Source organism: Vipera berus (assembly GCF_964194415.1).
Source record: "Vipera berus genome assembly, chromosome: 1".
Classification (NCBI taxonomy): Eukaryota; Metazoa; Chordata; class Lepidosauria; order Squamata; family Viperidae; genus Vipera; species Vipera berus.
This window is the reverse complement of record NC_138202.1, coordinates 235,352,079-235,364,965: the sequence shown is the minus strand read 5'-3', so window position 1 is coordinate 235,364,965 and position 12,887 is coordinate 235,352,079. Positions and strand designations below refer to the sequence as shown.

General features: G+C 35.5%; 1 protein-coding gene across 1 annotated transcript in view; it reads left to right on the top strand.

Annotated features, from left to right (window-relative positions):
* The window catches only part of LMBRD1 (LMBR1 domain containing 1), a 70,998-nt gene that overhangs the window by 19,076 nt on the left and 39,035 nt on the right, over nucleotides 1-12,887 (top strand). The window contains exons 4-7 of the mRNA XM_081345199.1: nucleotides 2,767-2,864; nucleotides 5,492-5,559; nucleotides 9,739-9,827; nucleotides 11,144-11,217. Coding sequence (XP_081201325.1) covers nucleotides 2,767-2,864; nucleotides 5,492-5,559; nucleotides 9,739-9,827; nucleotides 11,144-11,217 — 329 coding nt within the window. The remainder of the gene's footprint in view (nucleotides 1-2,766; nucleotides 2,865-5,491; nucleotides 5,560-9,738; nucleotides 9,828-11,143; nucleotides 11,218-12,887) is intronic.

Below are 12,887 nucleotides of genomic sequence, written 5' to 3'. Positions count from 1 at the left end.
TGCCAGCCCGCGGGCCGGATGCGTCGTGCAGAAGCCACACCCACCCCATTGCTGGCAATGGCAAAACCGTCCTGATACGTTACGTGACGTCACGAGTTTGACATGTCTGGTCTAGATGAACCCACACCAGGAAGAATGACAGCTTATCCAGGTCCCCATCAAATGTGTCTCTGATTGGAAGTGGGTCTGCAGGAGGTGGAGGTGCCCAGTACACCAGGTGCCAACCAGGTCGTTGGTACTAGGGCTCTGGTTGAAGTTGAGCCTACCTTCAAAACCGTCCCAGTTGCCCCACTGGGCAGGCAGCTTGCTGTTGGCACGGGAGACTTTGTCTGGGTCCTGGGTCCTGGACTCCATGCTGTTGCAGTTCTGGGAAATGGAAAAGCCACATGGGACATAATGACTGGACTTGGACTCCAAAAGGCGGGAAGCAGTTGCGTTGGCCTGGCTTCGGCTCTAGCTGAGATCTCATATTGTACAATTGAGGTCACTTCTCTGATGTCCAAACAGTTGAATTTCTCCTTCAGCTTCTCGACCAACTGCCCATGGAAGTGGGTCTGCAGGAGGTGGAGGACTGCCATCAAGTACTTCCATTTCCCCAACTTATTCCATCCTGCTACTTTCTTTACCTTCCACTTCGGAAGGGCCATGGGAAGAGATTAAGGGGAACTCAGCGTCAGCAGCCTTGGGGGTACTTTTACACTGGAAGTCTTCTGCTGGTGAAGGTCTCTGATGGCTAGAGCTAGAGCTTCCTTCCGCATTGTTGGCCTGTCAGATTTATCCACACGAACTTTCGGTCAAGCCCCCATTAGTGGAACTCCATCCTCAGCCTGGGCAGCCATCCGTGTTCCATCTGCAGGAATTGCTCTGGGATTAGTAGTTGCTTCCCCTTTCTTATCCATCCTAGCATCCTCCCAAAACAATTGGGTAGGTGGATGGAACTTAGGACCCTGAGGATCACATTTTGATAGTCTTCTGGCTTAGAGCAGTAAAAGGGCTTCAGAGAGTTGGTTTAATGTCATGGTTCCGACTAATGAAACCAAATAAATCAGAACTGGGGGTTGAAGTTTCCTCAAAGAACATGTTTATTAGATACATAATATCGACACGGTCAAAAGGGAAACCAACTCTAAAAATCCCCTAGGGATGCACTGTAGCTAAATGTAACAATTCCCTCCTCTCTACTATGCTATTGATCATGCAACCCAATAAAAGCAATTGGTGGGCTCCATGAAACTTCTTTCCACCTTACAGTTCCTGTAGGAATGACCTAGGTTTCCATTAGACTGCTCTGTGTTTAGCAATGTTGTTGGTTTCTTCCCCCCCCCCCTTTCCTCCCAACTTGTGGCAACTTAGAACGACAAAGATGGCTTCAGCTAGGTTCGTTTTAGGACTTGACAATTTAGTTTATGGTTTTCCGTGACTTGTTTTATATATCTGATAAAACGTTGACAAGCCATTTGTAAGTGTGGGTGTGACATTGTATGTTAAAAAATGTTCATCTTCTCCAAAGTTGAATATGTTTGATTGGAGATGTAATGCAAGTTTGCTTATCTGAGACTACATGGCAACAGTGAAAAAGGGCTCTTTCACAGATGCTGAAGAATCTTTGTTATTGTTAATCTTGAGGAAAAAAATATTTTTAACTATTTTTTTGCAGTGGGGAACTCTAGCTAGAGCAACTTGCAAACTGCACACTTAAAATAACTCTTCAGTGGCTTGACAAAGTTATATAAAAATATTCCATCAGTTAAATAACATCTTTTTTGAGTGACAGCTGAATTTAATTAATTAAATTCATTTTATCAAGACAGCTTGACAGTGTGCTTTACATGAAACAAGTATTAATGATAAAGAATATTTTACAGATAAATCAAAATGACTGTAGATGAAGACATGCTTTGTTCCATCTCTGGATGTACTCTTGAACTGTGTTATTATATAGAGATTTTTCACATATTTTTTTTAAAGATTTATTTATTACAACATTTGTATCCCATCTGAAGCCAAGAGTTCTTGACAAGTCATATATAAGAAACAAAATAAATTATCAGGTATAAATTAAAGCCTTTAAAAAAAACCGGGGCTAACAATGAAGCTCATTAAAAATGATATTGAACATAGAACATAGAAGGTTGGAAGGGACCTTGGAGGTTTTCTAGTCCAACCCCTGCTCTAACAGTTGACCCTATACCATTTCATAAAAATGGTTGTCCAGTCTCATTTTGAAAGCCTCCAGCAATGGAGCACCCACAACAACTTCTGAAGGCAAGCTATTGCATTGGTTGATTGCTCTCATCATTAGGAAATTTCTCCTTACTTCTAGGTTGCTTCTCCCCTTGGTTAGTTTCCATCTATTTCTTTTTGTCTTGTCTTTTGGTGCATTGGAAAATAGTTTGACTCTGGTTTTTGTAGGAGCAACATTCTTTGACCATCTTGTTTGACCCTCTTGTCTTTGAAATTAGCAACATTCCAAACTTAATTATGTTTGTAAATGGAAGACTACCTGTACTTATGAACGTGTTCGTATTCTTGTACTTTATAGTAGATGTTCTTTGGACAAGTTGTAAAGCTTGCATATATTAATGACATAATACAGAAGTGCATTATTTGAGTACTTTGTACATTGAAGCTAGAGAGACCTACTTCAACTGGATTCTACTTTACTTATACCCCTGCTTAGTATCTGTAGTAAAAATGAATTGAAGGACTCATTTTGTGAATTATTTTGTTTCAGAATATCCCTGTTGTCTCATTCTTTCATTGTAGCTCTTTACTCCATCATATTATTCTGCGTATTTTTATGGATCCCTTTTGTCTACTTCTACTATGAAGAGAAAGATGAAGATGATGGCAATGCATGTTCGGTAAGATGGTTATACTGATGTCAATTGCTTGGTTGGATATACAGGGTGAAAAAAAGGGTTTGATTTCCTTGTTCCAGTGATAGTTGAAACATTAAATTTTTTATTAAGGTGAAAGGAAATCATGTTTTCTTACATAGATTGAAGCTGGGTGTAACCTGGGGGTCCTTCCCCCTCTGAATGTCCTCATGGGGGCGCAGAGAGCTGCCTCATATACAGTAGATCTGTTTAGTTCAGTATAATCTACTTTATCTTTTGTGTTTACTTTGTACTTATCCTTTTAACTATAATGTCACGATTATCTGATTCTTTCTTGTCTCTATGAAAGCATATGCTGCATCACCGAGGTACATTTTCTGCTTTCCGTCCACAGCTGTAGACTTCTTAAATCTGTTCAGAAAATTAAATGAAAATTAAATGCTTCTAAATATGACATTAATCATAAAAAATGCTAAAAATGTTGGGGTTTTGGCCAGGTTTGCTAATTCATTATAAACAGAGTGAAATGCGTTATGTTTAAAAATGTTCATATATTTATATATAACTAGCATTGACATCAATACCTTTATTACTGTATGATACTTATAGCCTCTTAAAATAATTGCTCCTTTTTCTGTTTGGAAAATGTGCCTATTAAGGCAGAATTGGAGACAAACTATACAGTAAACCTTAATCTTAACTAATAAGGGAAGAAGTTTTAATTAAAGCTGAATATTCATTAAGTGGAAAATGAATTCAAGCTATATCTGGATGTGAACATTTACCCTTCTAATTACAGTGAATAAAATTTTCTAGACTGATTTACCAAATAACATGCTTTGCTTGGGACAAAGTCTGCTTTTGCTTAAAATTTGGAAAAAATATAACATGCAGCAGATTTTGTCTATTAAATTGAGGTCTGTTTAATTGAGGGTTCACTGTAATACAATACAATAAACTACTTAACATTTGTCTGCAATCACAATTATCAAAATCCTTTTTTTCCTTTTTGTATAAATATAAGTTGTTGCCACTACATAGTGGTTTGTTTTTGTTCTTCTCTTGAAACTAGATTTGAAAGCATTTTATTAGTGTGATTATAAAATGAATGAGAATAATTCCTGGCATTAAATGTTACTTTTCAGCCTGACAACAGTAAGCAAGAAAGGGAACCAGAATTTCCCTGCTGATATACTGGATTGAAACATTATTTTAAAATAAAAATTGTGCAGAGACTGAACAAGAGAATGGGGCTTAACAGACCTTGAGAGAAAATTGCTTTTCTACGCAGACACAAATATTGAGGCATCTACTGAGAAAACTCACATTTTTCCAGGAGAAAGGTCAGGGCATTCCATAGAGGACAGATCCTTCCCACATGCTCAACTGATAGGGTTATAAAAATTCTGATATTCTTCCTATTCAAAGAAATGAATGCCTTTCTAATTCTACCTCCAACCAGTGTGCACACTCAAGACTTAGCTAACTTTTAAAAGGCCAGGAGTCCATTCATCCATTTATTAAATTTATATGCTACCCATTTTGCCATCAGGTGACACTGGTGGCTTTCAACAAGATAAAAAACACAATTAAAATGATAAGTATTAACATTAAAATGAACAGGGATAGCTAAGGAAGGAACCAATATACAATGGGGTGGAGCTGGAGTCATCATACCTTCCTGCCATATTCTAGGTCTAGTAGGCAACCTCGGCTCTTTTATGACTCATGGACTTCAACTCCCAGAATTCCTGAGTCAGCTAAGTCCATGAGTCATAAAAGAGCTGAGGTTGCCTACCCGTGTTTTAGGTTTTGGCTGCTGAGCCCTCACCAGTTCTTAATCCAGATGTCAGAAAGCCAGCTGATTTTCCTATAAGAATCACATCATGGAAATAGCCATGGTATATGCCTCTAAAGAATATTAACATTTCCCTGTAGGAAAATGATATGTTAGGCTTACCATGAAAGGTTTTTATGTAGACATGGTGGACCTATCATGCTTTTTCTAGACCAGAGAGCTTACCAAAGCTTTAACAGTAAAAGGGAAAATGTATGGGAAACTATGTCAACATTGGCTACCATTTATACATAATTTGACATCTCTCTTCTGTTCTTACCTTTCTCAAGCATTTGTTCTTTGATCCTTCTTCTTGGGTCATCTTTCTGAAAGCAGCTACCTCTTTCTATAGGAAAAGTGTCAAAACTTTTCTAACAATGATTTCAGAACTTAGTGGACAAAGATATCCATTATACAATATCCTGGGTCCTCTGTGGAAAAAGGAACTTCATAATATGCCTGGGTTCTGTTTAATGGGAAATATTCAGAAATTCGTTTGAGTAATGAATTGTCACCCATCATTATATTGCAGATGTCTGTGGTTTTCCAAATATTTTGTCTGATTCAGATTTAAAAGAGGCCTTTTAATTTTAATGTGAAAATTACAGAGATAACATAGGAAGAAAATTAGGGACTTTGATACAGTTAATAAAACAGAGTTAATGAATACTGGATATTTTTCTATTGAACAGGGGTATGGAAAGTTTTATTCATTGTATAAAATTGACTTCATTATATACTAAAGGAATTTTTTTAAAAATAGCAGCTAACTATCACTATTTCTTCATTTTGGTTTCTTATTTTATTTTTACAGCAGGTTAAAACTGCAGTCAAGTATACAGTAGGATTCCTTCTGGTTTGTACAATTCTTCTAATGATCGGGTAAGAATTATGCATGTACATACATACATACATACATACACACACATACATTACAATAGTATGGTTTATTAAATTGCCCTTTTAATTTCTAAGTTCATATAAGCAGAAAGTATACATTCTTTAATCCTATCTTATTTGAGACTACAAAGGAACTGCAAACACAGTAAAAATTGGTATGTTCTCAGTCCTGATGTTTTTGATGGTTGATGGATTCTTACCTCTCATTTTGAAAGTGGAAATAAATACTGTAAAAAGTTGGAAATAAATACAATTTCAGAGAAAGTTTGCAGTTGTTTGTGTTATGATGGCGTAGTACAGTTGAGTTTTTAAAAGTGTTCTGTGATTGAGGAAGAAAAGTATGATGTCCTTGAAATGGAACTGAAGGAAAACCTTGAAATTCTTCAAGAACTTTCCTGCTTCCACATTTTTTCATCAGTTTTTGAAATATAGTGAGATTAACACCTTGAATATAGCTGACACTGTTGTTGTCCATTGTTGTCTTAGGTGTTTATTCAGTTTTCACTCAGCTGTTCTATTAAGCTTAGGCCTGCTCCTAAGAGTTGAAAACCTCTTTAAAGTAGAGTAAAGTGTGGCTTGATATATAAAGCAAATTAATTAGAATTGGGTATTTATGCTAGTGATTTTTTCCCAGTAACATAAAGTGATCATTAGATTTTAAAATTTGCCCTGGCAAACTATTTAGGAATTACGAGTAGGTAACATTCTTGATTACAATCTAAAATAGGACAGTTTATCTCTTGTACAGCCTAAAATTATGCATATAACTTTTGTCCTGAAATAATAAATCATGTATGAGACTTGAAAGATTATTGTATAAAGCTGTAGTCTTTTGCCCAAATTAATTAAATACAGTGCATGCCCCACACAAATGTCACTGTTTCCAATCTCTTCCCTAATATGTAGCTTGAATTTGATGAATATTTATTGCTAGCTTGATCTCTACAGTGACACTTTATTTAACTTTTTCGCTGAGAAAGTTGATATTTAGATAATAAAAATTCAAAGGTAATACATTTTTGCTTGATAAATGTAATGTTTTTTATATTTGAGTTCTATGAGAAACTAATAATTTTAATTAAAATAGTGTGCTACAATAGTTTCATGAAAAAGGGTGAGAGATCAACATTTCTCTCTGCCATTAAAAATTAACTTTTAGAAATTCAAGGATTGAAGGTTTGGAATTGTTCTATTATTTTTTCAAGATTTAGAAAGGTCACAAATGAGCTTCATTGTATTAGAATATTGACAATGATTATAAAACAGTCTCTGCATATTCTTGTTAGGATTCTTGTCAAGTGCCCAGGAAATCAAAAGATTTAGGCAGTTCAAATGAATATAAAGATTTATTGCAAGCTTAAGCTCTCTAGACGAATCTGGCTAACTGACCATTAAGAGAAATGAGCAGGAGTTAAGAGAGGCATTCAAGGTGGACTGGACTAAGATCTCTTGCGGGTGTGAAGGGACTTGTGACTGATGACGCATTTGACCCCTCCCTTGGGCTCAGCCTGGTCATCTCCTATAATTACACATTGAACAACATTTCTTATGAATTAAACTTTTATTTAAATTCCCTCAAAATGGAATGTTGCAGAAATCTATTTTTCTTTTCCATTTGTAACCTTTCTCAAAGTTACTCCTGCCTCCTTTCCCCTAAATCACTTGAAGTTGCATTTAGTTGCACAATCTCTTTTAAATGACAGTGTCAGGAATTTTATTTCTAGATGGAAATTCACCATTTTTACAGACCTAATTTACTAATTTAAAATAAAATGTGATCTTAAAAGAAATGAGCATGGATAAATGGTTTATTTCATTTTCTTAAAGTGTTTGTTACTTCTCAGAATGGCTTACTTCTCCTTAAGCCTGCACACACGTTGCTACTTAATCATTGGTATAGCATTGTCACTATTACTGCATATTCTCAAGAAACCATATATCATTGTGTTGAATAGATTGTCCTTTTGCTGTAAAAAATTAACAGTCCAATACTATTGATACTTTATTTTTATCATAATGTGGTAAAGTGAAGCTCCTAGTTTATTATAAGCTGTGTGGCTTTTGAAGATACAAATATTTAAGCAGAATGACTGCTAAAATACTTATTTTCAATGTGGTACAAACGCATACCTATTTCTTTGACATAAATTGCCTACATTATAATGTAGCACATCACTTTTTGTATTCTAATTTTTAAAAGATAGTTGCCTCCAGAAATTTGGGGAAGGAGGTTAAAGCCAATTTCTAGTCAACAATTCCAAGATATACTATAATAAAAGTAGCAATAAAATGTCTGATATTATTTGCTAAGATTTATTTAATCTCAATACTACTCCAGGTTTATTTTTTTATCCTTACTGGAGAAAGCTCTTATGTGTATAAACAGATACCATCAAAATAAAAAGAAAATAAAAGTATATAGAAGATATTTATTAATTTAAATATTTTAACTAGTCTGGATATAATAAAAAAGTAATTAAAAACAACAATAAATGGGAAAATATAATGCATGAAATGCAAAGAACAGGGTAAATATCAGTTTTTTGTCTGGGCACCAAATAAAGTCAACAGCAAGGAAAGGTCATCCAATACTAGCCCACCACTGAAAATGGGATAGATTGATAAGCTCCCAAGTAAGTGCATGCAAAGAAAGACGATTTTTTAAATATCGAGATCTCAAGCTCTGATCACTAATACCTGGTACTCGAAATGGAAACGTGTTGGAAGCCAGTACATTTTTGTAAAAAGTGATGTTAATTGTGCAAGATCACTAATTTTGAAATAAATGTTTTTGCTATCTGAATTGACAAGACACAATATTTATATTTAAGCTTTCTCTACTCTTCATTACACTTTTATAGCAAATGCCGAATCTCTAAAATCCAAGATACAAAACAATTAAAATACCTTTTAAATAGCCAGACTAAACTGAAAGGTACTTTCACAGAAACCAAGGAATTAGATGCCCAATTGGAATGATTTTCTTTCTTTTGGAGCAAGAGCTATTGTGTTATCTTGCAACTTCTGTTTTCATCTTCACACTTGCGCACCTCTATGGTTCTTCCCCAATAACCCATTTGATTCTTCTTGTGAGACTGATTAATCATGAATTGATTGTTAGAATGGTGGGGAACAGCAAAATTAAAATCTCTTATTTCCTGTTGATCCTTTATCAACATTAGGGTTACTAAAAGGTATGGAGAAGTAACATACCGTACTTTATTTATTTATTTATTTTTGCGACTTATATGCCGCCCTATCTCCCGAAGGACTCAGGGCGGCTAACAACAATAAAAACAACAATACAAAAGTTTAAAAAAATTAAATAAACAGCCCCAAAATAAATTAAACAATTTAAAAATTAAAAAAAACATTTTAAAAACCCCTGTCGTCAGTCCAGGTCAGCCTGATGAAAAAGGAAAGTTTTAAGTTTTACTTACATGACCCTTGGAATTTTCTGTTGAAACAAATGCAGTAAACATTAATAAATTTTGAATGAAGATATATTTGGAGTTATTTTAGAAGGAAATACCGGTAGTTGTGAGTTCATTTCTCTTTCGCATACTTTTGAATTTAGCATATGGTCATATTAGGCATGCTGTACCAAAATAAAGTGCTTACACATTCTGTATTTGGCTGGTTGTTTCAGCATATGACAGTGCCTGGTTGATCTTATCTAGGTTCATAAGCTGAGGAAGGTCAGGCTTGATGAGTATTTAAAAGGGAAGAGCACAGACATGAAGACATAGAAGACACAGATATAGGATAGAGAGTTGAAAAGCATTCCAGAAGGTGGCAGTGGTAAGCCATTTCTGTGTTATTGCTAAGAAAACTACACTAGCCGGCCCACCAAATCAATCTGTAGGAGTTAAGCTTCACCTGGAACAGTTAATTTGCCTGCTTTCTTCACTTTCTTTGAATTTTTGATTTGTCTCAAAAATCAAAATGACTCATCCCAAGCTAGAGGTATTGCATTATTTTTTTTAAAAAAATATGTAAAATTAGATATAGAAGATGCCTGAAAATAAATAGCTCTTATATGAAGCAAAGAAGTTAGCTATATTTTTTTTAGTTATTTTAATTGCAGTTGCTACATTATGCCAGTATTATTAGTACAATGATACAGGTTGATTTTATATATTTCATTTATTCCTGTTACAGAGCTTTTGTTCCACTGGATATTCCTGCCAAGAAAAATTCAACAGAGTGGGAGAAAATAAAACTTTTGTTTGAAGAACTTGGAAGTAGCCGTGAGAATTTTTTTTGTCTTGTAAATCAGTTGGATAATTTTGTATTTTCTTACCCTAAAGTCCATTGGATTGGGGCAACTTGAATTTCAATGTGTGTGAATTAATAAACTGGTAATCATGAGGGAATAATCTGGGTAGTATAGCAGGGGTCCCCAACCCCCAGTCCTTGGACTAGTACTGGGCTGCGGCATGCCAGCAACTGGGCCACACAAACAAGAAACCCCCTCCATGAGATGCAGGCAGCACACAAAACCTCACACCCTCCGGTCCATGGAAAAACCTCTCTACGGAACTGGTCCCTGGTGCCCAAAAATGTTGGGGACCTCTGTAGTATAGAACTATTATGTTAGGTTTAGTTTCAGTATTGAAGACCTCGATACCGTTTACTATTTACTATATGCAGAGAAATTGTGTTTATGGTAGTTGATTCTGAGTCTTTTGAGGAACTAATATAAATAACAGCTGGAGAGCTCTAAAGTTTTGTTTGAGCTAATTTAATGGTGCCAATATTTAGACCCAGTTTTATTTCATTGCTGAATGTATAATATTCTAACAGAGAGTGCAGCTGATCTGTGGTAAAATACCTCATGGAGTGGTGGTTCTGCCCTGCTAGAATTATTAAGGAGAAGCTGGACAGTTACTGGGATATTTAGGGACATCATGCAGTGATCATGGGGATGGATTAATTGATATCCTTGATACCCTCAGATTATATGGTTTATTTAAAGTACCCCATTTTTTTCTTTGAGGTTATAGCCCTTCAAGGCAGCATGCTCCCAGTAAAGAAACAATAGATATATTTGAATGATAAAACTTAGAAATCTTATTGGAGGAAGTACAAACACTGCAGAATTAACAGAACTGTTGAATGCAGGTCAACACTCATAGGATCTTAAGCCAAAAGTATTGTAAGTGTATGGTGTTGACATCATTACTTCTTAAGTAACAAAGTAAGAGAGGACTAGTGACCTTCCCAGTTTTGTAATATTCTAACCCTCATCAGCGCTATCTAGCATAGCTGCAGATCAAGGGTGATGGGCATTGCAATCTGGCAAGGTCTGAATGGTCACCAGTCCCCCATTGCTTGAATTAAGTGTTTAAATCAATGCCAGCATCAATTTTTAACACAATGTGGGGGGTGGGGGTTGGGTAGGTGGGAAATAACCAATGAGATCTGACACTCTTTTCTGCCTTTAACAATGTTTACACTACCAATTTTTGATACTTTATTGTTCCCTGTGATATTGGGTTGGATCCAGTTCATTTTCTTTGCTTGTATACATTTTAGGGAAACAACTTTATTTTTTTCTCTGCAGATGGTTTAGCTGCCCTCTCCTTCTCCATAAGTTCTTTGACCCTTATTGGAATGGTGGCAGCTATTATCTATACGGTGAGCAACTTAATTTTGGTCTTATCTCCATTTAAGGCTGGTCTCATTTTTCAGCATTTTGAACTCTGCCCCTTGTTAATTCAGGGTCAAATCCAGTGTTGTTGAGGTTAAGATGTAAAATGTGATTTAAGCTGCAAAGCTAAAATGCTTCGCTAAACTTACTTTGCAAGTTCTCAGTTTCAGATTAACAAATAAAGTGAGGTTTAATGGGATGATGTAATTTATTCTTTAAAAAAAGATCTAGAATACGAATGATGAATTTTTAGCCCTTTGGATGTTCTTGGACTATTGTTTGCATAACACACTTTACAGTGTGTACTTTAGGAATCAAAGACAACATTGAAGAGCCATGGATTCCACACTGATTCTTAACTTCTATTTATCTATTTTTATTTCACCTTTATTATTCTTATAACTAACACAAGGCAGTGAACATACCTAATGTTCCATCCTTCTGTTTTCCCCACAACAACAATCCAGTGAGGTGTGTTGTGCTGAGAGAGAGTGACCCTGGCCCAAAGTCACCCAGCCAGTTTTCATGACTAAGACAGGACTAGAACTCATGGTCACCCAGTTTAACCACTAAACCAAACTCTGTCTCATGGCTCCAATATTTGTTTAACAAAGCTAAATATTTCTTTTTCCTTATAAAACTCTACACAGAACAGAAATAACAATGTCAGCTTTTGCTATATAAGCAGAAGCTGTGCAACAAAGTTTTCTTATCTACTATCAGGAGGTCAGATTTGTTTAATCCTTTAATAAGCCCTTAATCTGCACAGAAGATTTTAAGGGTGTCAGGAAGGCTCCAGTGGTGTGAGAAAAGCAGTTATGCCATCAGGAAGATTATGCTCATTGTGCAAAGGACAATATAAATTAGGAACAGGGAATCGACACGAATGATGCATTGATGAACCAAATTTTAATGTGAAAGTAGTTTGCAATGTTTAAATCTCAAACAGTTGCTTTTAAAGTTTTAGATAGTAAGGTGTCCTTGACTTACAAATAATAATAGTTCAAATTAACAACAGCTTCTAAAAAATTCAGTTATGACCTGAATTCAAACTTAAAACTATTGCCATTCCCACGGTCACATGATTGCAGTTGGGTACTTGGCAACTGGCTTGTATTTACAACCAGCTATAGTGTCCCTCAGTTACATTATCACAATTTGTGATGGCTTTTGCTAGTTTCCAGCAAAAAAAATGGCAAAAAAATGCCATTGGTTAAGGTGGATTTGTCCTTATGACCAATGCAAAAATGGTCATAAAATCAGATCTGGTTATGTGAGGACTGACAACCACACTGACTTATCACAGAATTTGGTTCCATATGTGGTCATAGGATTAGGACTGCCTGTATGGATTTCTCTAAAAAGTATTTCATAAATTTAGTTAATAGCTGTTTTAAAATGATTATATACTATTTTTGCATGTCTTCAAAATTTAGTAACCAGGGAGAGAAGGATATTAAAGTGAATAGTGTAATTGTGATATATTATCCTGACTCCACAGTACAATCAGCAAATATTTGATGCCATTTCTAAGTCACTGTGTTAAAGTGGAGGATATGGAATTGGATTACTGCTCATGTATATCTCGGTATTCTTAGCATTGAACTTTTCGGCATGTTGGCTAAAATATTTTCATAGTTTAAAAGCTCTTGCCGTA